The following is a 26,097-nucleotide window of genomic DNA, read 5'->3' as shown; positions in this document are numbered from 1 at the left end:
AAGAGATAAACAAGGAGACATAACAAGGAGACACGCACGTATTCTATTTGTTTGCATCCGTGAGAGCAAACACCCACCACAGGCGTGCACGAGAACCAACGAAAGTGGCCTCCACTAGACAGCAAGGTCAGACCCAAGGACCAAGGGATGATGCCTTTGATATAACCCATGGAAATGTTGTTTTTTCCAAGTCCGCACTCTGACACAGAATGGAAGGGATGATTTAAAACACATGAAAGCGTCTAGGGCCTAAGACAAGAAGGGCTTCTGAAGAGCCTTGGAAAGACAGTAGCCATTAACCTCCCTGGGGAAACTCCAGGAGAAAAGTGAGGTTGAAGGTAGCTAGAACATGGCTACACTTAGGTGAGGGTCCTCACGGAGGTGGTTACAGGACCCGTGAGGAGGTAGCTTGAGGGATCAGAGAAGGAAAAAGTCAGATGCAGAAGTCAGAGGCCTAAGGCACCTGTAAAAGAAAGAAAGAAAGAAAGAAAGAAAGAAAGAAAGAAAGAAAGAAAGAAAGAAAGAAAGAAAGAAAGAAAGAAAGAAAGAAAGAAAGAAAAGACTGGTCAAGAGGCAGGGCTGAGAGGGGTTCTAGGAAGAAGTACCTGAGGGAACAGAGCATCTCCAGGTCTCAAAGGTTAAGACTGAGGAGAAGAGTGACCTCAGAAAACAGGATAGAACTAGCCAAGCCCAAGGCTTCTCTCCCTGCTCCATAAGAGACAAAATATCAGGCAAAATGATGATCACGGCTTGTCAGTCAACACAGACACCATTGCAGGGCCGGGGGAGGGGTTTTTAGGCCACCAACCCAGCAACTGCTGTGTAAAGTGGAAACTGAGTCAGGCAGTCCCAGAGAGCTTCTCTGCTTCTCTGTTTACGCTTCAGGGGTGACCCACACCTCGGTCTCGTATTTCTGTTTTCTGCTCTTACACACATCAATGCAGACAAAATTTAACACGACTGTACCACAAACCACAATTGCACAGTGTGTAAACAGCCACTCGGGCATCAAAGGGTTCTTTTTTTTTTTTTTTTTTCCTGATACAGTTCCCTGGGAGGGAGGGAGAGCAGAGCCCAGGAAAGCAAGGAGAGATACAAGCCACTCTAGCTACTTTTCCTCCCCTTTAAGGCTGCCTGGTTACGGTCCTGGGAAAGAAAACCCCTGCATTCCTCCCCTTTAACTGGGTTTATTGTTAAAGCACTGGGCAGCTAATCCTCACAGACCTGTAGGAGCAGGCTTGCTGGCCAAGACCACATCAGGAGCACCCTCATTCTGAGTCCCTGGGTAAGATGATCTCTTTCTTCTCTGGGATTTGGGGAGGTTATCTTGTCTAACAAGAAACGTGGGGCATGGGAGGGAGAGTGGGCTTGAAGACTCACTTCCTTTCAGCCCCTGCCAATCTCTCCTGGCTCCTGTGGTCTCAAGGGTAAAGTTGTAGCATCCGGAAAGAGAAGTCTGAATGGGGGCCTGGTAGGGGCTTCCTTGGGGAGACATCGGATCATTCCTCCAGGGCTGGCCCAGGGGAACCTTCTCTACTTACCGGCAGGGAGAGGAATAGGGGAGCTTTGTGCCCAGTTCAGTGAGCTCCTGGCTGGTGGGGTTGGATAGGGGGCATTGGGACTGACAGCTCCTTAGCACCCCTCTCCCAGCTCCCCTTTCATTCCCTCACCTCTGGGACCTACCGCATCTATCAAAAGAGAAGGCACACCCCGCCCACACCAGCATCCTTGCTTGGGGTGCATAGCCTGTGGCTATTCTTCCTACTCCAGGGAAAAGATGGCCTCGGGCTCTGCAGCAGCAGGGTCCCTGCAGGACCCGGCTTCCCACCCCAGGGCCAAGGCTGCTGCATCAAGATGAAGGACACGGCTCAACTGCTAAATCTGTCAGTCATAACCCAGCTCCTTCACCTTCCCCAGGGGCCCGTCTGCTCCTGGAATCTTTAAACTTCCCTAGCATGGCTCTGTGGGGTGCTCAGAGTAGGTCTGAATTCACCACCCACCCTCTCTCCACGTAAGTTTGACGCACAACATTAACCCTGAGCATAGTGGAGGTGGCTGCAGGACCGGCTGCAGTGTGAGCCTGGCCTGCCTCCTGCTCTGGAGACAGAGAACTGATCATGAGAAAAATCTCTGAGTCGGGTGAAGAGGGTCCAGCAGGTTCCATCTCGGGTAAGGAGAGAATCTTTTCCGGATCACGGACCACAGACCACAGGCAGAATGGAGCCATCATTCCTATGCACCTGAGCTAAACCGGGGACAAAGATGAGACCCATATCTGAAACAGACCTGAGTACAAAGTGCTTAGTAATAGCCGATACCGCTGCACTTCATAGATGGCAATGGGCTTTTAATTTATCCAGAGGTGGGATAGATGGTCCCCCTCTTAGCATACAGATGGGGCCACTGGTTCTCAGGGGGATAAGAGGATCCCTGCTATAAAGTCAGCTACCACTGGCATCCCTTATGTGCTGATAGCATTTGAACCCTAGTCCATTTCATGTTGCTCTGAGGTGTGTGTGTGTGTGTGTGTGTGTGTGTGTGTGTGTGTGTGTAGTCCTGTTTAGAAAGATGAGGAAAACTTTGGGAAAGACTGAGGTCTGAGGGAGTGAAGGTTTAAGCTGGAGACTGCAGCAGCTCAGGAATAGACATGGTGCCCCGACTTCACCAATGAGGAATTTGGGCACTACAGGATGTTAGGTATAATTCTTTCCCAGATCATTGAAGCCATGTGTCTCCCAGGAATAAGTCAGGTGCTTTGCAGCATGACAGTATCATAAGGAAGAAGGTGGAGATGAGTGACATCCCAGCAGCCACCTCCAGAAAAGAGGCAACAGGTCCCGTGGTGTACTGACAAGGACACTGGACTGGTGGGACACACTGTCTGCTTGATTCAGGGCATGACATTCCTGGAACACCATTCTCCACCAGTATCTCAGCTATAAAACGGTGTCACTTTGAAAAGTGGCAGGGAAACCACAAGAGGGATCATGTCTGCAAAATGCTTAGCACTGCTCTGTCCAGAGGCTCAGTCCTTGCCCTTTTTTTCCACAAGGCCTGAGAGCAAGTCTGGCTACAAAGAAAAGAAAATGTGTCTCTTCTCCCCCAAACACACACACACACGCACATGCACGCACACACACGCACACACACACACACACACACACACACACACACACAGCCAGAAATAAGCTGCCACACGGAGTGCGTGTGAGTGACGAGTGAAGGCACCCAGCCGCCGCCGCATGCCAGAGCCCGGGAGTGAATGAGCTGGAGCATGAATGAGAGGAGGAGCAGTGGCGACTGAGGAAAGACAGTGGCTGCCTCTACAACTGCAGGCAGGCCGCCATGGTCAATGGCACCGGCACGGCACCGGGGCTGGGGCAAAGCAGCTGCCAGACAGAAAGTAGCCATGGGGGAAGGGTTGCTCAGCCTGTCTGTGAAGATCAAAGCTGTGTCCCCAGTGGGAAGGTTTGTCACGCCATGCGTCTTAGTGCAGCTTCCTGAGTTCAGCCTGTCTGTCCTCTGACTTCTTCTGTATGAATCTTGCTGTCCCTTTCTGAGAGCTCCAGCGAAGTACCTGGTTGTGATATTTAATTGTAACGAGTCCCAGGCCTGCACAGCAGAAGCACCTCATACGTGCGTGTTAGATGCTCATTAACTCTTAAGGACATCTGCACATGGCATGTGGAGAGACATACCCAGGCTTGTTTCCCTCCCATTGAGGTAGATGCCTGGTTTCTCAGCTGAAGACCAGGTGGAATACGGAGTTCATACTTGGGGCTGTGCGGTGTGGAAGTGGTCTGTCTCCTAGGCTTCCAGAACCCCAGGGAGATGGGTGCTCACATTCAGGGAGGCCTGGGAGAGCAATGGTGGCTCAGGAGCAGTAGTTCCACATCTCCTGTCCTGTCCATCCCCACCGGGATGTTTACCAGTAGGGAAAACATCACCTACAGCCCCTGCTCTTCCCCCATGCTTGGTATTCAGCTCATGTACCATACTGGGTATGTCATGTGTGCTGGAGCGGATGCACGTGCCTTCCGATGCCTCTGACCTCATAGACATCCTGAGTAATAGACCGGACAGAGCTAGTTCCATTCTGCAGATGAAACTGAGAAGGCTAGTGTGGTTAAGGCTAAGCAGCTACTCCAGTCTTCTGGCTGCCACTGTATCCCAACCTCTTGGTCACTAGGGCAAGCCACAGAGAGGACTCCTGCTTCTGCTCTGAGATGTGCACTCCTAACCTTAAGCCAACTTGTCAAGCAATAAGATGATTTGGTTGAGCTGGAATGTGGAAATGTGGGTTTTCCATGGAAATAAACTGCAGGCCAACTGAACCCCTTCTTCAGCTGTTTTGTGAGCAGAAATTGTCATGTGGCCACAGGCTGAGAACAAGCAGAGTGGGCCTAGGTGTTCCTCCCCAGAAGCGGGGCTCTGGGGTCCTGTAACCTATGGACTAGACACAGTTTGTGTCTGCTTTACGGATGTCACCATGTGCTTGTGACACCCCCAGAATGGGCAGGACTGTGATGGATGGCAATGGGATGCTGGGAATTTCATGTATTCCACAAAAAGATAAAGTAAAAATAGTATTGGAGTTGTCCCCACCTGCGTGAGCCAAGGCTCCTCATGAGCATCCGCAGGTCCCTGTTGCTGATGGGTATTAAGAAGGCATATCATCAAGGAAATGTGGGGACAGCTAGCAGAGTCCACAGTAAGCAAGTGTCTGTAGTCATCCTCGGAGCCTTCCGGAAGCTGGTATGGACTGAGGCTCTAGAGGCAGCCACAGCACAGCAAAGCCAACTTTTCTCAGGGAGCACTATCCAGTGTGCCCTCAACACAGACTCTGTATTGCAGAGGACAGTAAAGTCTGGTGCAGGTCAGAATTTTGGAAATGGTGGTACCAGGTCAGGAAAACCTCCAGCTTTCACCCTCTGGACCGGAGTAGTCCACTCTGGCTCTGGCTATGCTTGGAGGCAGGGCACACTTTCTCACTAAAGATGACCCAACTGATAACCTCCCTCCCAGCGTCCACGGGCCCACAAGGCCATGCTTCCAGCAGTCCAGGAGAGAAGAACAAAGAAATCTTAGGTAACTGAGGGTAGAGTTCTAGGGTACAGAGCTTGCTTAGTGGGGGAGGCTCTGGAAGGACTTGATCCCCAGCAGCAGAAAAGAAAAACAAATCTCAGAGTGCCCTGATTCATTTAGGGTCAGCGAGAGCTAGCAAGGTAACGCCTTGCCAAGAAGCTGCAGGCGGGCATGCTGGAAGTACAGCAGTTGATCCTCTGTGGGCAGAACTGAGAGCCATTATCCGCTGATTCAGAACCACAGAGACGGCACACTAAGGAGCCTCTGACTCTGCCCTTCTGGTTTGTGCAGGAGAGCTTAGACGCACCATGACATCCCTGCATTGTGTGCGTGAGGTGGGGGGAACAGGTTCTAGTACGATTCCAGGATGCTAACAGAGCAACACTGACTCCATAAATGGTCCTAAATAGCCACATTGAACGAGGGAGTGAAGAAAGTATGGGTCATGATGTGGCCTAGCATGTGGGTTTAGTGATAGCAGTGGGGAGAACCTTGCAGATGTACCTCATCTTCCGGAGTTCCTTCTGACTTTGGTGGAGCTCAGACCCAGTGGAACTGGGAAGGAGAGGATAGCGAGCCCCAAGGGACACCATGGCCAGGCCTGTTGTCTGCTGGGCTCGTGCCCAGCATCTCTCAGCCACATCTCATCAACAGCCAGGCTGGCTGCCAACGCAGGTGAGAGCGCCTGTCCCAGAAGCACGGGAAGGGCTCATACATGCCATGACTGAGGTTGTCCTGCATGTCCTCGGGAAGAAGTGTCCCCTCTGACTCCTCCCTTGATAGAAACTTAAAGGACACCAAGAGGCTAAGAAAGACCAAGACTGCAGCAAGACCAAGCCTTCATCTCTTTGGGGTTATTTCTAGAGAGGATGATTGCCTAAAACAGGGTGGCCAAACACCAAATACCTTGCGGGAGATAAGAACTGGGAAAGAACTGTCCTGACTTAGATAGTGTCCGGAGACTCGGGACTGGATTCAGATCACATCCTTCTGAGGCCAGGACAACGACAAGATGCAGGGCAATCTGGCTTTTGCCACCATTTTGCCTCCCTCTCTGTGCTTCAGAAAGGACTTCATATCAAGGGCTGCAGTGGAGTGCCACGCTCTGCAGGGCAAAAGTACACGCATCTACCATTCATACCCATGTTAAGCCCAGCTCCTACCTGAAACCAGCCCACTTTCCAGGGGCTCGGGCTAGCTAGACCTCCTGTGTGCACCAGGCTCAGTCATGGGAACTGCATGTTGGGAATGCTTGTTCTCGGGCACACTGCCTATAGTTACATAGATACAGACCTGCATCCATTCTTTCCGGCTAGATTGCAAGTGCCTACAGGGCCAGGCTTGTGTCACAGAAATACTTGTATTCAGTGCCGGGTATGTATACAGGAAGTACTTAATAAATGCTCACTGAATGAAAGGGTGTTTACCTCGTGATTCAGAGATGGTTTTAAATGAACACGGTCATTTTTCTTTGCCAGGAGTATTTGGTATAGGAATCTTTGGTATAGAATCCTCGCAAGATCTCACTTTCTTGAGGAGTGAGGGGCATAAACCAGGCACACATGCCAACGTGGGGATGCCCCTTGAAGGTCTCTAAAGAGGTGGAATTGGTCATAAGCTCCAGAAGAGTCTGTGGGAACTGCTCCTAAGCTCTAAAACCCAGTGGAAGTTGTTACGAGAAACTGTGTGAGGCAGAGAGCCTGGGAAGCAAAGAGAATATCAGAGCTCAGGGTGTCTCTGAAGTCAGGGGAGAAGAGGCGGGAGAGCCAGAGCAGAAAGTGGCAGGGTGGGTGAGCCCCTCTCCCCTACCTGTGACCACCCTACCTGGGCCTCCTCCCCAGGAGGTCTCTGGGGTATGATGGATTGTGGGAGACCAGCTTTAGAAGGTGTGGGGTCCAGATCTGCGCCCTGAGTGTTTCACACAGATGATGAAGCTAAATTGTTAGGACTCGTTGTATGGGAGGAGGGGTGGGCGGGAAAGATGTTTTCTACAGCTTCTCTTCGGCTAAGAATACTATGTTTTTAAGGCTATTTAGGAGCAATGGGAAGGAAGGAACATTGAGCACAGATCAGCTAATGAGGCCTGGGAGCCTCCTGCAGAGCAGGCAGCCATTCTCCACAGGTCCTGAACGGGGAGTGGCGTGCACAGCCAAGGTCCCCAGGCTCGGGTTCTTCTTTAGCTCCTCACTGAGAGCGAGCTCCAGTCCCGCTGTTCTGTGGAGGTGAGAAACTCAAAGGGAGGTGTGCAAACCAACCTTGTCTATCCTGCTCATTTAGACATGCACCCCTTCACCCTGACTGCTGCCTTCTTCAAGATCGCCCATCAAGGGCGTTACCCAATAAAACGCTATCCCTGGGTACTAGCCAGCCCAGCCATAAGCCTGACATACTGCCATGCACAGCTCAGCTACAACTGTCCCCTTCCTTTCCTGGCTACACAGTTGGTGGGGTCCAGGCATCCCCCCACACCAAGGCTCCTGTTTGGGGTTTGTGATATGCAAAGGCGTCAAGCTCAGGCTGCACACGATCCATCATCCTCAGGGCACCTGTCCCACCCAGGTCAAGACGTTAATAGAGAGAGGGGATTCGAACCTAGGATTCAAACCAGTGCTGTTTACCTAATGTAAAGTTGCAGAAGCAAAAGCATGTTGTGCATATGTAAGCATGTGTGAGTACACATGAATGTGCGTGTGTGTAAGGCCTCAGATGCTGCTGCTGCTGCTAGTGTTGTTGTTGTTGTTGTTGTGGTGGTGGTGGTGGTGGTGTTTTTGTGACCTCACCGAGGAGAACAGGCTGGCCCAGCAGTAAGCCCAGGAGATCCACCTGTCTCCACCTCCCCTCCCCTCCAGCACACACTAGAGTTACACACATGTGTTACTATGTTCAACTATTCCTAGAGCTCAACCTCACGTCCTCTGACTTTCAGATGAGCACTTTATTGGCTGCGCTATCTCCACAGCCTTCTAAGTGGCCTCAGGGATTTTTACAGGCATGTGTTTGTGTTTTAAGGCGGGGTCAGTGCCACAGCCTAAAAGGAGTAACCACCGGACACGTTTTCCTACTTCTCTGTCAGGGTCAAGGGTGGAGGGTGTTGGCTGAAGTGGTGCCCTCCTATCACTGACGCTCAGTAGCCGCGCACTCCACTGTCCTGGCTTCACTGCCTTGGGAACCCCAAGCCCTATTTTTCTGTAGGATAGCAGCTCTGTGCAGGTTTTTTGCTTGTTTGACTCCTCTACCGGCTTCAGGTCTCAGCTGCTTACAATGCCTCCCCTGTCCTCACCTGAAGACCCCTTCTTTGTCCCCGTTACCCAAGTCACTGACTGACGCATCACCTGGCTGCCCTGGGAAGGAGGACCGTGGTCCAGCTTGTCCACTATTACCTATCTACTTATTAGAACATCACCGGTGCTGCATTCATGTGTGCGGCCCCAGAGCTCTGATGCACAGTGAGGCAAGCTTCCATTCAGATGCTAACAAAAATCCACCCAGCTCCATGAGCAGACTGTGGGGGTGGCAGGGGAAAAACATGGCTCCTTCACAGAAGCTGCACCAGGTAGCAGCAAGATGGGGGAAGGAGCCAGGTTGACTCCAGAGACCGAATAAACAGTAAGTTCCCAAGCTTAGCCCAGATGCCCAAGGACTGGGTGCTCCATGTCAGTCTATGCACTGTGCACCTTCACTAACGCTGTGCACCTTCACCAACGCTGTGCACCTTCACTAACGCTGAGCACTTTCACTAAGGCTGTGCACCTTCACTAACGCTGTGCACCTTCACTAACGCTGAGCACTTTCACTAACGCTGTGCACCTTCACCAACGCTGTGCACCTTCACTAACGCTGAGCACTTTCACTAACGCTGTGCACCTTCACTAACGCTGTAACTTCACTAACGCTGAGCACCTTCACTAACGCTGAGCACCTTCACTAACGCTGTGTAACTTCACTAACGCTGTGCACCTTCACTAACGCGCAAATTGACGTCGGGTCTCTACCCTCAGTCTACACCCTCCTGCATCTAGTGAGCAGATGCAGAGCCGCCATTCACAGGAGTTGTGCAGCATTTTAGAAAGCCAGTGGGAGAATGCTCTTATTTTTGCCATTTCCCAGGTTCTGCTCCCATTCTCTCCTTCTGGCCATTACGTCATGATCTGGGTGTTTTAGATTCTCTTGCAACCTGTTCTGTCTTATTTGAGAAACACTTTGACCAGACCTTGTCTTGCTCTCCTGCCTCCCACGAAGCTTCCCAAGCAGCTTCAACTCTGGAGGGGATGGGGCAAAAGGAGGAGGAGGACGACGACGACTGTGGTTCCTGGAAGAAGCAGACCACCAATATCAGGAAAACCTTCATATTCATGGAAGTGCTGGGATCGTAAGTCCTGGGGCTGGGCTGCTTGCTGGGGGAGGTTAGACCCTGGAACTCACTCCCAGTTTGCACTGAGAGACTTGGACAGAATGTTATAGCACCGGGGTTAGAGTGTTACTTTAATGACCCGGAGCCCCCAGGAGACGCCAACCCCTCCCCGGATTCTCTCTCCTAAGCCACCCCAGAGGCTCCTAACAGACTCCCAGAGAGCAGGTGGGTTCCTCAGCCCATCACCTCCCCTTTACCCCTCCTCTTCTCCTTATTCCAGGGCTTTACAAATGCTGGAGCCCACGGTGCCTGGGCCGGCCCCCTAGACAGCAATCACATGGTTGGCTGACTCCATATGAGGCTGCTTGTCTGGAGGAGACTGGCCACTCAGTCCTGCCTGTCCCCAGGAGGTCACAGGTTCTGATGCAGGCCAGCCAGCAGCTCCAGCCACCAGTGTTCTCCTCTTCAGAACCCCAGCTGGCCAGCTAATGAGACAGGGATAATTGGGCCCAGGCAAGCGTGGAGTCCGCAGGCTGCCCCCTCTAGCAAGCTTCCTAGCCAGTGCTGGCTAAGCGTCGCTTCACCCTGCCGTGGCCAGGAGACCATGACCTCAGACAGTGAGAGATGCCCATTCTTTCTGTAGACAGACAGGCACCAGGCACCACTGGGAGGTATCTGACTGTGCATGCACAGGGGGACACAGAGGCAGTGCTGCTTGTCAGAGCCCTGACCTTCCTTCAAGGACCCTGCCAACATGGGGGGTGGCTGGAAAGTGGCGGCTGGCGGAAGAGAGACAAGGCTCACAAGTGAATCAGAATGATTTGCTAACCAGCCATAAACTCAAGAAGTGGAGAGCAAGAAGCCCAGCTTGACAAGAGCTGATGTGACTCTGTATCCTAGGAGACATCCCAGAGGCAGATATGTCCTTCCTCCTGGTGATCACAGAGGCCCCTCACTGCAACCCTGTGCAAACCTAGAGGGACTCAGGAGCCATTTCAGAGCTATGGATCTGGCTTTCAAGGGAGTTTAGACATAAGGAAAAGATAGAATTGATTCAAATAAACCCTTCCACGTAGATCCAACTGTTAGTGTGTCTCTGCTTGTCATCCCTGTGTCCTCCAGCCCCACGCCTGCAGATTCGGCCATCAGAAAGTCAAACACAGCAGGAGAAGAAATGGGTCTGTCCTGGACACGTCCAGGTTTCTCTTGCCCTCATTCCCCAACAGCAAGGACAGCACAGCTGTGACTGTCACAGCACGCACCTCAAAGATTCTAACATGAGCCGTCAAGTCCCAGCTTCTGACCCTAGCTTACCTGTTACCTGAGGTTCTGATGGCTGATCTTGGGGGCCCTTCACCCCTGAAGCCTGTCAAATCCTACTGGGTTCCAACCATCATGCCCCAGCATCTGTAGAGACTCCTAGGAAGTGAATCGGCTTTGCGAAGCCTCGATGGGGTTTGCATAGGGAGAAATGTCCACAGCCGAAGCAGTCTGTGGGGAGGGCACCGGGAAAAGCAGCTGCCTAGTCCCCCCATCTATCCCATGCCATCTACAAAGCGGAGAGCACACTGGCATGTCAGACGATAGGTCACGGGCATGCGGCCCATCTGAGTTCATGGCGACAAAGGAAACATCACCCAAACGTTCCTCTTCGTCCTTCCTCTTGGCTTCGGGCACGCTCTCTGTCAGCCAGAGCCACATTCTCTTCCCCACAGAGGAGCCTTCTCAGAGGTGTTCCTGGTGAAGCAGAGAGTGACCGGGAAACTTTTTGCCCTGAAGTGCATCAAGAAGTCACCGGCCTTCCGGGACAGTAGCCTAGAGAACGAGATTGCTGTGTTGAAAAGGTGAGTAGTTGCCAGGGCTGGCAGCGGGGACGGGGAGGCAGCTGTGGGATTCTGACTGCCCTTCCCTCGGGGTTGCCACACCTGTGGGCCTCGGGCCTTCTGATTTGTTGTCAGGTTAGACAGGCAGCTGGGCCAGAGGAACTGTTCAGCAAATGGACTGGTGGACTCACTCGCGCATACGTGTAGGCCAGAGAGTGAGTAGCTCGGAGAACCGACAGCCTGCTGGATGACTGACAGCAGGAAGAACCGATGACTGCAGAGGCCGTGGGCACTCGAGCATTAGCCTTGGTTTGATCCAGAGAGAACCCACAGGCAGCCTGGAAACTGCCTGAGGCCGCACTGACACATCGCCGTGAGGCTCTTACCATGAGCCGGTGGGACGCCTGTGGCATGCTGAAAGCCATGGCAGGTGCACTGACACATGAGCAGAACCGTTGGAGACAGGTATCACCCAGGAGCCCACACTGCCCAGCTGGGGAGAAGCACCCATAATTACCTTGTCTCCCACCTGACTGGCTGTGATCCAGCAGAGAGTATGGTACAGAGACGACAGGTTCTTTTTTTTTTTTTTTTTTTTTTTTTTTTTGCTGGCCCACATGCCCCATGAATGTGTATGATGCGGTACATTTTCCAAGAAGGAAGACTTTGATGCGCGAGTGGAATTTTGTGGGCAAGGAGGCAGCACAGAAAGGAAAGTCGGGAGCTTTGCAAGAATTTTTGCAGAATCATGGAAGTGTGAGGACAGAGGATGGACTAGAACTCCCACACTTTGTGTGGGTAGCATCAAGGACAGGCAGTGTGAATGGAGTGTGGACGGGGAACAAGGTTTGCAGAGGATCAAGGATGCTGGCTTTATCATATGAACAAAGAGGACTGATGGGTGGATTTCAAACAAGGAGACAGAATCAGATGAATAATCATCCCTCTTCGAAGTGCAGGAAGGTGGGGTAGGGAAACCAGCCCTGAGGATGGGAGACCCGTTATAAAACCCTTCACATCAGTTTACACAGGATAGAAGGCAGGAGTGGCAGGATTTTGAGGAGAGAGTTAGGGGTTAACCAGAGAGAGTGCCACAGAGCAGAGCGTTTAAAATGACTCTGAAACTAAGCCAAGTGCCCACTGAGTAGAAAGTGAAACTGTTGCTTGGAATAAAGAACAAAAAGCATAAACTTCAAGGAAGCAAGAAGAAATCCATTGGAACATATGTACCAGAGACATCCACTTCTCTCTCTGCAGGGGAAAGCCTGGGAAGAAGGGTTGGGGGAGGCGCACTCTGGTGATCTTTCTTACTGCACTGTGTAACAGCTTTGATATTCAGTACACATAAGTTCAATGCATGAATCATAAGGAAGTTAATATGAGCATTGCCAGCGAGGTGGAGTCCTTCTAGGGACCACAGTACCAAGTCTGGGGTATAAAGATACCTTGAATTAGATATCTACCACTGGCTACATCTTTCCCAAGCACCAAGCACTATACTATGCATTTTGTGCATCTTCATTTTTAAAAAAGATTAAAGGTGGCGCATGCCTTTAATCCCAGCACTTGGGAGGCAGAGGCAGGCGGATCTCTGTGAGTTTGAGACCAGCCTGGTCTACAAGAGCTAGTTCCAGGACAGGCTCCAAAACCACAGAAAAACCCTGTCTCGAAAAAACAAAAAAAAATTTTTTTTACAATGTGTTTTTAATCGATTATTTTTATTATTATTACTGTTATTTGTGCATGTGTACATGATGTGTGAGCACACATGCCGTGGTGGGCAGTGGAGGTTTGAGGAACCTCACATTGGTCCCAGGGGTTGGGCTCACGTCAGCAGACTTCTGCAGCAAGCACCTTAACCACTGAGCCACCTGCATTTTCCTCTTTAATCCTGGTATAACTAAATGACAGAGACGTACTTTTCAGTCTAAAATGTAAAGAAGGAAGGGTTTGTTTGACTCACAGTTTGAAGGATCTAGTCCATTATGGAAAAGAAGAGGCAGGAACACCAGGCGGCCGTGCGCATCACATTCAGGCAGGAAGCCGAGAGAGGATTGCTGGTGCTCAGCTCACTTCCTCTGTTTCAGTCAGCCTGGACCCCCAGCCCCTGGGATGGTGCTGCCCACAGACAGAGAGGTCTTTCATCCGCAGCTGCTCTGTGCTAGCCTCATCAGGAAGGCTTCTCAGACCTCTTACACATCCATCCAAACCATCTTATAAAAACTTGTGTTTAAGTCTGCTGTCTTTGTCTGGACCACCTGAACCACATCCCCATCACAGGATTCTAATCTTTTCCAGGATCAAGCACGAGAACATCGTGACCCTGGAGGACATCTATGAGAGCACCACCCACTACTACCTGGTCATGCAGCTGTAAGTGAAGGTGACCCTCGTCCCTAAAGAGCCCTTGGGGAGGAGGGTCAGGGGATAAAGTTAAGAAAGCTCCAAGGGCTCTGAACTGCTGTCCTTCTGGGTCAGAGCTTCTGGTGCTGCGCTGAAGCTGCCCTGGGCTGATTGCAGTTGGGAAATTTCCTAGGAGCAGACAATAGCTGTGCATGCTCTTTGCTACCCGCAAATCTTCTCGGACTTCCCAACCACTCAGCCACTGAAAAGGCAAATGCCAGGCATGATGTAAGCCACCAGAACCCTCCTCTGGCACCACCTTAATGAGTCTATGTCTACGGACTCAGTAGTAAACGTATCAACATCACTCTAGGATAACGTGATTGTAAGGAGCAGAAACCTTAGGTAGATGATTTCAGTTCAGTATAAAGAACAAATCTCTCGGGAGAGACCTACTTACATTCCATGCAGGCTATGTGGTATATTCTTCTGTACAACTGCAGAATGGTCTCTGTGTCTGTCACCACCACACAGAAGAGTTGCACCTGTTTTGTGAGGTGTCAGGGGTGGAGCTGTTGGAACTCCAAAGGGTCGGGTTTCAACATGATATCTAGAAATATTAAGAATATACTCAAGGAAACACAGTCTTTCCCTGAAGACAGCGACTTCTCTGGCCCTCACATTCGAGTACTGGCCAGAAACTTCTAGAAACATAGTATAGATGATATCAAAGATAATGGAGGGTCAGGCTTGATTTTTAAGCTCCAAAGTCTTCATTTCCCATACCATTCAAGTTTTGAAATACTCCTTTGTCCCTATCTGAAACTGCAGCCATAGGTTGCCCAGTTTCCCTAAAGGGGAAGGAAGTTCTGTTACAAAGGTATGCATAATTAATCTCATTTTCACACTTTGTCCAATTTTGAATCGCCTCTCTGTGTTATAATGGTTTCTTGTGTCCCAAGAAAGCAAAGACAGTTGGTATCCATAGGAAGGAATCCCTAGCTTTTCCAGGTACTCTAACCAAGGCCATTTGAATTATACTAAAGCTTCCAGAAAAAAAACAACCGACACTTGAACCAAAGAAATGGTCCCTAGCGATCATCCTAAACACCTAGAGGGAATATTCTGAGGCAGAAGAGTGCCTTCCTGTACCCTCAAATCTCAATTCAGGGTGTCTGCCCGTGCTTACAGCCCATGGCTACAGAGAAGTGCTTGCCATTTGACCTGATACAGAATCAGATTCTCATATCTACAGTGTTTCTGGGGGTGAGCTTTTTGACCGGATCCTGGAGCGTGGTGTCTACACAGAAAAAGATGCCAGCCTGGTCATCCAGCAGGTCTTGTCGGCAGTGAAATACCTCCATGAGAATGGCATCGTCCACAGAGACCTCAAGGTGACTGGGCAGGAGTGCTGGGTGGGAAACGCATGTCAGGAAAGCCGAGTGAGCCTCATGGTGCTGCATCAGACTGGGAAGTAAAACTCTCAGGGAACGTTGGCCTGGTTGGACTCAAAAGGCTGCTTCTGCTCTAAGATTCCTTGTGCTGATCATAGATGGTCATTGTTCAGCTACGCCTTAGCCTTTTTGAGAGCCTTTTGAATGTTCTCCCCATTAAGATGTCAAAATACCTCACAACCAGTCAAATTCAAGCATAACAAACACTCACTAAGGGTCTAAACCATAGCAGGCACCACAGTAGGCTTTGGGAGATAAGAGACAATTAGCCAAGGGTTTGGTCCTGCAAAAATGCAGTTTAGAGTAGTTGGGAGCGAGGAGAGGTGAGCAAAGCCAGGACCATAAGCAAGATACAGAGTTTTTGGATCCTGAGAAAAGGTGCAGATAGGAGGAAGGTGGAAAAGAATAGGCAAAGGGGTTGTGGCCTCTGAACTGGGAGCCCAGGGCTTAGCATCCCAGGAAACCCCATATCAAGAAGGACCGGAACACCGTTCAGGTGGTTCTTTCATATGCTGTGTATCCTCTGTAGCCTGAGAACCTGCTGTACCTCACCCCTGAGGAGAACTCCAAGATCATGATCACTGACTTCGGTCTATCTAAGATGGAGCAGAATGGAGTCATGTCCACAGCCTGTGGGACCCCAGGCTACGTGGGTGAGTCCAGGAGCTGCAGAAGCTGGCCATGTGTTTGTCCAACCACAAGTGTTCTAGCTTGCCTTTTGTGGCTGTGTGTGGTAAACATCAGGACCAGAAGAGGACAGGGGTTATTTCATCTTATATCTTATAGCGTGTAGGTAAAGTCAGAGCAGGAACTCAGGAAGGAAATAGGAAACAGGAAGTGAAGCAGAGGCCATGGAGGACTGCTGCTTACTGGCTTGCTCCCCATGGCTTGCTCACCTACCTTTCCTATACAGCCCATATCACTTGCTCAGAGATGACACTGCCCACGGAGGGCTGGGTCCTCCCAAATCAATTATTAAGTATGAAAAATATACCATAGACTTGCTCACAGGCCAATCTGATGGCAACAATTCCTTAGCTGAGGTTCCTTCTTCTCAGATAGCTCTAGCTTGTGTCAAGTTGACATAAACTCCCCAGCACCACTGATACCATGTCAGTTTGAAACACAGCTATGGAACTGTTAAACTGTAACCTTTACTTTCTTGTTTGTTCCCAAGAAAACATGTTAAGAATACATTAAACACAGCCTTTAAAATTTCCAACACTTTAAAAGTTCAACATCTTAAAAAATTTCCAGTCTCTTAACTGAGCTTCCTGTAAAATACAAAACAAGTTGAATACTTTCTTACTCCAAGAGAGAATCAGAATACAGTTTCAATTAAAGCAAAGCAAAACCAGAATCTAACAAAGTAAATAGATCAGTATTGACATTTGGGATTCATTGCTTTCTTAGCTCCAATGGGCTTGGACAGCTCATTTCCCTGGCTCTGCTATGCACATCACAAACAGTTTGTCTTGTAGACTCAAGCCAACTGTACTCCATAGCTGTTACCATCCTTGGTGGCCATTCCACACCCCCGGAATCTGTGTTGTCCTGAGGTCTCTACTGCAATGAAGCTGCACCTTCAGCCTCTCCTGGCCTCCAACACCAACATGCAGTGCCAATCCTGAGCTGCTCTCCATGATCCATTCATGCTTTCAAAACCAGTAATGTGTGGCAGACTCTTCTACATTATCTGCCAAGTTCTGCCACCAGCTTGATGTACAGTCAGATGTACCCAGACTACTGCTTCTGGGTGCTGACCCTGAAGAAACAGTTCCCAGGAAATTTAAGCTCAATAGTGCTGGTCTCTTGCTAATCTCAGCTAATTTTTCAGCTCCAGTTGACCATATGCCATGGATTCTTAATTCAAAATATCTTACACACAGCCCTGGTAGTATTTACTTCCCTGAAATTTCACAAGTCGGGCCTCCATCGTTTGTACACCTCTTGACAGTCCTATCTTTTAAGATCCCATAATAGCTAATTAATCTCTGGGCATTCGATGGTCTTTTCGAGCCCAATGCCCTGACGCCCTCCACAATCTACCCCACGATCAGTTCTGTCACAGTAACACCCCCACTTTTTCTGGCACCAATTCCTATCCTTCTCTGCAGCTATGATAAAACACTGACAGAAACAAACCTAAGACAGGAGAAGTTTCATTTGGCTTACACATCCTGACACGGCCCATCCAGAGAAGTCAGGGCAGGTGCTCAAGGCAGGAACCTGGAGGCAGGAACTAAAGCAGAGGCCATGGAAGAGTGCTTGCCCAGCCTGCTTTTTATACCACACAGGACCACTTGCCCAGTGGTTGGCGGCACCAACCATAATGAATTGGGCTCCTCATCTCACATCAACCCTAAATCAATAGGGTGGCCCACACACCCTACCCACAGGCCAGTCTTCTGGAGGCAGCTCCTCAACTGATGTGCCCTCTCCCTAAGTAACTCTAGCTTGTGTTAAGTCAACCAGCACAACTGTGATATAACTCACAGAGCAAAGTGACTATGTGTGTACTGGTTCATCCCCGGGGACTGTCTACAGAGCCCTTGGCCCGTCCATTTGCCTCTCTAATCCTGCTCTCTGTAGAACCTGCCCTGAGCCCTTCCAATAGTACCTCTGGGCATACGCTGCCACCATCACAACCTGAGATTGGCAGAGAGCTAATGGGTGGAGCACTCACCCCTTTCCCCCCTACACTAGAAGACCCAGCTGCTAGGAGTCTGTATCCACATGACGATGAGTTTGGACCCAAGGGGTGTGGGCACCTCATGTAACTCCGGGAAGCACACAGGAGTGGCAGAAGCTGGACATTTTGCCCTTCCCGCCCCCAGAACTCCTGAAAAGAGAAGAACCAACCGGGCACTTGATGATCGCAGTCTTTGGACCTGAGAGGAGGAGGAGAAAAGAGAATATTCTCTATTTAGGCAGCAACCGCCTGATGGACTTGGGAAAATCGGAGCCAAGACACCCAGAAAGATCTTGTTTTCCCCATAGGGAGTTAGTCACTCACCTAAAGGTGTGGGAGTCTCTGGATACTAAACTCAATACTGGGGTGCCCTCAGAAGGCAGCTCTGTCTGCCTGGCTCTCCCAATCTGAGGGAGGCATGGCCAGTGGCCTTACTGATCCCTCAAGTTCCCCTCGCCCTTGGCAGGTGCCCAGAGATAGGTGAGCAAGTTTCTGCCACTTTCTTGGACCTTCCAGAGGTGACCAGAAAACAGAGCCTCTGCTTCACAGGGCTCCTGTTGCAGTGGAGGAGAGACCACACCACCCTGCAGATTCCTGCTCCAAAGACAGAGACAGGTCCTTATCCCGAGGGTCTTTTGGGTGACCCTTATCCTGAGGGTCCCCCAATGTGAGCAGAGACAGGTGTTGCTGTCAGAGGGTCCCCTATGTAAACAGAGACAGGTGTTGCTGTCAGAGGGTCCCCCATGTGAGCAGAGAAAGGTGTTGCTGTCAGAGGGTCCCCCATGTGAGCATAGACAGACCCTCTCAGAGAGTACTTAGTCTGATGGGAGCGACAAGGCTGGAGCCCTCCAGGCTGATGAGGAGTCATACACAGCTTATGGAGACTCCAGGACTGATGGAGGAATAAGTCTCTTCTCCCAGCGTCTGCGTGGGGAGAAACAGTCCCTGCCTTTGGAGAGTTTTCAGTCTCGCAGATGCTCCCTACCTTACTCTCCCATTCCCCACTCCCATCCCTTTTCCTGTCCTCTACTCCTGTCTCTGGCATCCTCTCTTGTCCCTAGCCCTGAACCTGCCATTGATTTCCTACAGCTCCAGAAGTTCTGGCCCAGAAGCCCTACAGTAAGGCTGTGGACTGCTGGTCCATTGGTGTCATCACGTACATTCTGTGAGTAAAAGCTGCCGTCTGTGTTGGTCTCAGGGTCTATGTATGCATGTGTAAACACAGACACACAAGCTCACTTAGGTACACACATACTCCTACTTATGTACACACATGATCACTTATGTACATACACTCACTCATGTACACACAAGCTCATTTATGCACACACTCACTTATGTACATACGTACTCCTCCTTATGTACACACACATGCTCACTCATGTACACACATATTTTCACTCATGTACATACATATGCTCACTCATGTATACACACAAGCTCACTATGTACATACACATACAGATACACACACACACACACACACACACACACACACACACACGTCCCCTGAACTCTAAGCCATGAACAGAAGCCAGCATGCACTCACTCTCTTTGGCCCCCTGGGCCACCCTCATTCGGGCTCTGTAGTCCCACCCTCTGTGGGATTCTGCTGAGTTCCAGCCACTCTGTGGAACCAGCAGAAAATGAGAGGTCACGGCTTAGAAACAAGGCAGGCTGAAGCATCTCTGCTCCCCACACCCATCAGTGACACCAGGCAAAGGCAACATGGTGAAGGAGTTCCCAGGCTCCTTTGCTCCACAGACGATCGTGCACTCCCTTTCCTGGCCTTCCGAAGGCTCCTGCCCCCCTTTCCCCATCCCGCATCCCCCACTATAGCAGCCAGCTTTGTTCTTAGGGAATAACCCTTGCCTCTTAGCGTGGATTCCGTTAAATAATGCTCTAACTCATTTACTCAAATAACATCTGCCTGAGTTGTCCCCTAGGCTGGGTGGGACCTGGGGACGGAGCTCAGTTGGTAAAGGCCCTGTCTAACGTGCATGAAGCCCTGAGTTCAATCACAGCACAGTATAAAACTGAGTGGTGAGAAGGGGGCTGGAGAAAGAAATCTCGGAAGAACGCTTGCTGCTTTTCCAGAAAACCCACATCGGGCTAGTAACTCTAGCTCCAGGGGGATCCCATGTCCTCTTCTGGCCTCTGCGCATACCTGTGTACGTGTGACACACAAACACAGATAAACATATAAAATAAAGCATCCTTTTGGAAAATAAAACCTGGTTATGGTAGCACACAAATGTAGTCCTAGTACTCGGGAGACAGAGGCAGGAGGAGCAGAAGTTCAAGGTCATCCTTAGCTATATAGAAGTTTGAAATTAACTTGGGCTACATGAGACCCTTGTCTCAAAAAGTAGACCAAAACATCCTTGTAATGTTTCCCATCCTACTTAAGGGTAATCTGTAGAGATCACCCAAGAGCCACAGGACGTAAGGGCTCAGTGGGCAAATGTCCTGCACAGGGTCCTTCCTCTTCAGGCCTCAGCTCTGCCTGTGCTCTATGGGACCTTCCCGTTCTGAGTGATGAAGCTCTAGTCACATTGCTGGTCTGAGAGCCTCACTGACTATAAATGTGTCCAGTGGGAGGCTGGAAGAAAGAGAAGTTGGTCCAGGGAAGAGGGAATGTCTAGCCGACTCTCCCCTTCCTGTCTTCCTGCAGGTTGTGTGGGTATCCTCCTTTCTATGAAGAAACGGAATCAAAACTTTTTGAGAAGATCAAAGAAGGCTACTATGAGTTTGAGTCTCCGTTCTGGGATGACATTTCTGAGTCAGGTGGGTGTGAAGGCAGAGGCTGCAAGAGAAAAATATCTTAATGGAGTTGACGGTCCCCAGGACTCATACAGAAGAAGCTGCCAGAGAGAGTAGAGAAGTCTTTAACTGGTTCAAAGCATTTGAAGCTAGGACCCCTGCTCTTGCTTTCCCGGAAGAAGGCACAGTGCCTAGGAGAGGGTGAGGAGGGGTGTGGGTCAGGTGAGAGGCCTAGAGTGGAAAGTCCGGCAGAGAGAAGGGTTATAGGCAGGGGACACAACCTGGTGTTAGGTAACAGGACAAAACAGACCCTCGTGTGAAATAAGGCAGCATGCATGCTGGGCAGGAGAAAAGACAGGGCAGGAGAGAAGGCAGGGCACGGATGCTGGGCAGGAAAGAGGGCAGGGCACGCATGCTGGGCAGGAGAGAGGGCAGGGCACGCATGCTGGGCAGGAGAGAGGGCAGGGCACGCATGCTGGGCAGGAGAGAGGGCAGGGTACGCATGCTGGGCAGGAGAAGGCAGGGTATGCATGTTGGGAGAGAAGGTGGTGTGCATGTTGTGTGTAAGAAGGAAGCACGCATGCTATTTGATGGAGAAGGCAGCATGCATCCTGTATGTAAGAAATGAGGCATGCATGCTTGTAGAGCCTGGTAAGTGGTAGTTGGAGATGGAAAAGCTAGCGCTCACATGTTAGCCCACGTGTTTACCGGCAATTGCACGCACACAGTGTGCAGGCACATTGGTGTGACGTGACTGGCAAGGTTCCCCTGTATGTGTGGGTGAGGCTGCCTGGAGCTCTCTTCTCGGTGGCTTGTGGTGGGCCGTTAGGTGGTTTGGATTTTTTCCTCTCCTTGCTTTAAGACTTCAAACCGCCTCTTTGCAAGATTAGCTAAAGATGCGTTCACTGCCACCCACCAGCCCGGAAGTGAATTTCTATCAGTCATGAAATCTGGTCCTTAACTGAGCCTCTGATTCCCCTTAGCCAAGGACTTTATTTGCCATCTGCTGGAGAAGGACCCAAATGAACGGTACACCTGCGAGAAGGCCCTAAGGCACCCCTGGTGAGTGAGACGTGGGGTGGGCTCTGTCTCCTTTCTCCTGCGTCCCAACAACTCCCAAGATCTCCCAGACATCAAGGCCAGTGCTGAGGCACCCAGGAAACACACACACACACATGTTCATCAGGCCCAAGGGGCCAGCAGACTGACCTGTGGGGGCCAATGACCTGCTCTAATCACTTCCAGAGGCCAAGGTCAAGGGTTCAGTCTTCAGGCTAGGTGTCAGCTCCCACATGGTAAAATGCTGACTGCTAGCTACCACAAAACCAACCTGTCCTAAGGAGCATGTTTCTGGTAGAGGGCATGCCTAGGTCAGTCCCTAATTCTGGATAGGAGTGTGTGTGCACGCGTGTGATGTGACTTGAGAAGACAGGTAACTCTTGATGCACTGCTGTTTCTTATCACTCCCAGTTCTCACACTTGTCCCACCTCCCTCCACAGCAAGGACAAGGTCCTTTGCCTCTACAGGCATTCTCTGATCTTATCCAGGCTTCTTTCTCCAGTGCCCACGATTCTAGCCAACCGTCTCTGATCCAGAGAGGCTTCAGAGCTAGACCTCTCTTCCTGCTTCCCCACACCCTCACTCCAGGCTTGTTCTTTACCACACCTTTGATCGCCACAGAAAATACCCCTCCTCTTTGTAGTGCACCATGACCGGCTGCGCTCCATGCGCTACTATACAGTTCGTGAACCGGGCAAGGGGCTGAAGATTGAAACACGCAAAGACACACAGACAGAGACACCGGTCATCCTTGAGACAGGAATGCCCCCTTTAGTGTGTCCAGGGGCAGCTTATATAGGGATCCTTAACGGATAGCCTCGCCCCAGCCAAACCCACCAGAAACCACTCTCCTGCCATCAGAAACTCCTGAGGGTCTCGTGCTCAGAGCAGCTGCAGGCTGTCTCAGAGCAGAGGATAACAAGTTGTTTACCAGAAATTCAGGATCTGCGGGTTCACAGCTCCCAACACTCTTGACTTCCATGCCTCCTGTGGGATCCAGATCCCTGCACAGAAGCCCCGACTTCTCAGTCCACGCAGACCTTCTATTTCTCCTTTTAATTACCTGGCTCACCATGAATTTATCTGGCCCATGGCATGAGACACGACACAGCTAGAGCAGAGGCTCCTGGCAACCATGTCCCCATCTCTCTCACTTATTTCTGGTCCCCTGGTGGTTGTACCAGTATCATGCACATGTCAGGTGCCTGAGGAACTCTTAGAGACAGGTGACTAAGAAGCCGAAGAGCAAGGCACGGCCTGATTAAGGTGGTCTTGCAGAGGGTGTCCCCGCACAGACTGAGCCAAGAGGAGCAGTGGCAGGTCGCTCTGTGATGTAAAGGGACAGGTGACCGACAGTTGAGGTTTTGCGATCAATGGCACCCACTCAGCCCTGCTGAGGATCACACAGAATGCCCGCCAGTGCTCACAGCTGTGAGCCCTCACTTGCAAATTGCAGGTGATGAGCACACAGCCCCCAAGACCACAGTTTGTCAACACTGTTCTCAAAGTCTTTTGTTTTGCCAAAGCACAAGCCCCCTAAGGCCTGCCCAGGGAGATATAGGAGCCCTTTCCTGCTGGAATCACTCTCCTCCTGGGATATCCTACCAGTTGAACCTGGTCCTGCATGCTTAGAGCCCTGTCCAACTTCTGACTTGAGTGTCAGGGCCACCTGGTAGTCAAGTCCCCTCCTACATGCCAGGATTGACGGGAACACAGCCCTGCACCGGGACATCTACCCATCTGTCAGTCTCCAGATTCAGAAGAACTTTGCCAAGAGCAAGTGGAGGGTGAGCTGTGCTCAGAGGCTGAGCGTGCCCTGCGTTTTCTGGGTCCCCGGGAGGCTGGACCACCTGGGGTTGGTGGACGGGTTTCTTAGGGCATCCCTCTCCCAGGCAACAGCAGTGCCCTGTGCCCTCTGTGAGCTGGGTCGTGGGCAGGTTGGTTTCCAGAGGCCCCGGGGAGCAGCTGGAACCCAGAAGCTGCTGCAAGAGCAGAACCAGACACTCCCTGCCTCCTCAGCAAGCCTTCAACGCGGCCGCAGTGGTGCACCACATGAGGAAACTGCACATGAACCTGCACGGCCCCGGTGTCCGCCCAGAGGTGGAGAACAGGCCGCCTGTATCCCCAGCTCCTGAAGTCTCCAGAACAAGCTCCCATGACAGTGCCATCACAGAGGCCCCCATCCTGGACCCAAGCACACCCCTTCCTGCACTGACCCGACTGCCCTGCCCGCACAGCTCCCGGCCTTCAGCTCCTGGTGGCCGCTCACTCAACTGTCTGGTCAATGGCTCCCTGCGCATCAGCAGTAGCCTGGTGCCCATGCAGCAGGGCCCCCTAGCCACTGGGCCCTGCGGCTGCTGCTCCAGCTGTCTAAATATCGGGAACAAGGGGAAGTCCTCCTTCTGCTCCGAGCCCACCCTCTTCAGAAAGGCCAACAAAAAACAGTACGTAGTCTCACAGACAGTTAGCCTCACCCTGCTCATCTGCTCAGGAGGGGCAGGAACAATTTGCTGAAGAAAGTGAACACAAAAGTCAGGCCAGCTAATAGCAGTTACAGGGTGGAAGGAACTCCGGGCCCAGGCAAGGGAAGCTTCTGCCGCCAGCCAGAGACACCAGTTAGGTCTCACCTCTGGCTTGAAGGAGCCCTTTCCTGCTGGAATCACTCTCCTCCTGGGATATCCTACCAGTTGAACCTTGCTCGTCTATAAAACAGTCACAGAGGTATTGTAGCGGTCTAGCCACGAGACAGGCTGGGCTTTGGCCCTATAGTAGAGGACTTGTCTCAGATGCACGGTGCATTTAATCCCGAGTACTGAACAAAGGAAAAGGTAGAGGACTTGTCTCATATGCACGGTGCATTTAATCCCGAGTACTGAACAAAGGAAAAGGCAGGTGTGCAAGTGGGGAGTGCTGGTGTTAGATGCTCTGAGCTACCAGGGCTTCCCTGTTTGGGGCAGGAAGGAAGAAGGGAGCCGTGGAGGTCTTCACAGTAGGGCTGTGCCGCCAGAACTTCAGAAAAGGATGGCAAGGCAGATGTCATGGGTGTGAAGAACACCGACTGTTTTTCTTATTGCCTCGGATAATTCAAGGACTCTACTGTGGCTCCTTTCTAGGAACTTCAAGTCGGAGGTCATGGTACCAGTGAAAGCTGGTGGCAACTCCCACTGCCGGGCGGGGCAAACGGGGGTGTGTCTCATCATGTGATCCCAGGAGACCATGAGGTTTTCAGGTAAGGTCTGGGGCTGGCAGGCCAAGCTGGGAAACAGGGCAACTGAGGTCTAGAAGGATTAAAGGAGGGGTTCCCCCTCACCCAGAGTGCTCCCCTTTTCAGGAGACTCGTCTGACTCTCCCCTGTCTTTCTAAGCTGGCATCTGCCCGGAGGAGGACGGTGAGCAGTGGAGCCAGGATGGAGGGAGCAGCGACTGGTTTGAAACAGTAACCTGATGCTGCCTGGGGCAGACTCTCAGAGAAGTCACAGAGGATCCCCAAGGCATGGACATTCCCTGAGACCAGGGGCAGGACGGTGGCATCCCAACCTCCAGGTCTCCCAGCCTTCCCATCCCACATCCCCTCATCCTTCGTGCAGTGGCTCTGTGCAGTGTCCCTAGATAGCTCTCATCTGGGTCTGTGTTGTTTGTTGTGAAAAGCTTATGGGCTGGCCAGGCTGTGCCACTTCCTCCAAGCAAAGCCATAAGGAGTCTGATTCCGACTCCCTGCTCTGCATCCTCACTCCTGCCCCTCTGGCCAGCAGCCAGACTGGGCTCATTACCATAGTACCTGCCTCTTCGCATGAATGCCAGGCTGCTCCCAGAGGCCTGGGGCACTCACCACTCTAGGCCTTCCCTCCAGGACTAGCTTCCCACTGCGCAGAGACTCAGAATGCTTCAGAGTTCTCCCTGCCTCTGAAGCACGGCAGTGCCCATCCTCCACGGTGGAGGAGAGAAGGCCAAGACCATGGACTGTGAGCTCTTCTCTCCCAGCCGCACACCTCACACACCACTAAGGAAGAATTCGGGGAACTTTTTTCATGTCTGCCAGGTCACCTGCCTTGGCTTCCTCTTCTCCCCTGAAAATCAGGTGCATCGTTATGTCTGTCTGTGTTTCTTGCCGTCACATCCTCAAGCTTTATGCTCTGTGTTGTGCTCAAATAAAATGTACATATTTTTCTCTATGAGGCTTCACTCATTCCATCCAAGTCAGAAGAAGCTCATGGACAGCTGGGCCATCCTGGACAGCTAAAAGTTGGTGTAGCCAACATACATTGGAACCCAAGTGCCTGGATACATGAATCATCCAACTCATTTCAACCCCCCTGGATCAGGTTCCATGAATGCCGTGGTTCCTGCTCTGTTGATGACTGCTTTAGAACATGAAGATGAGGCTAGCTATGTCCTCACACTGAGGCCACGGGTGACTGTGCACACTGAGACCACGGGTGACTGTGCACACTGAGACCACGGGTGACTGTGCACACTGAGATCACCATGGGTGACTGTGCACACTGAGATCACCATAGGTGACTGTGC

The 26,097-nt window shown here is 51.3% G+C and overlaps 1 protein-coding gene across 2 annotated transcripts; it reads left to right on the top strand.

Annotated features, from left to right (window-relative positions):
- The first annotated feature begins 1,115 nt into the window (after positions 1-1,115).
- Camk1g (calcium/calmodulin dependent protein kinase IG) lies at positions 1,116-25,673 on the top strand. 2 transcript variants are annotated; one of them, XM_050148286.1, is made up of 13 exons: positions 1,116-1,285; positions 9,325-9,454; positions 11,152-11,280; positions 13,558-13,632; positions 14,858-14,996; positions 15,586-15,709; positions 18,838-18,913; positions 20,423-20,535; positions 21,495-21,573; positions 23,271-23,358; positions 23,591-24,015; positions 24,685-24,800; positions 24,936-25,673. In XM_050148286.1, exons 2-12 carry the CDS (start codon positions 9,354-9,356, stop codon positions 24,773-24,775), a joined length of 1,440 nt encoding a protein of 479 aa, XP_050004243.1. In that variant the 5' UTR covers positions 1,116-1,285; positions 9,325-9,353; the 3' UTR covers positions 24,776-24,800; positions 24,936-25,673. The 2 variants fall into 2 exon arrangements, with proteins under 2 accessions (XP_050004243.1, XP_050004244.1); XM_050148287.1 differs by having other exon boundaries at positions 24,903-25,673.
- The last annotated feature ends 424 nt before the right edge of the window (positions 25,674-26,097 follow it).

Source organism: Alexandromys fortis, unplaced genomic scaffold (assembly GCF_014885135.2).
Source record: "Alexandromys fortis isolate MF-2015 unplaced genomic scaffold, M_Fortis_MF-2015_v1.1 scaffold_62, whole genome shotgun sequence".
NCBI classification, from domain to species: Eukaryota; Metazoa; Chordata; class Mammalia; order Rodentia; family Cricetidae; genus Alexandromys; species Alexandromys fortis.
The sequence above is the reverse complement of the archived record's forward strand: the minus strand, read 5'-3'. Positions and strand labels throughout refer to the sequence as shown.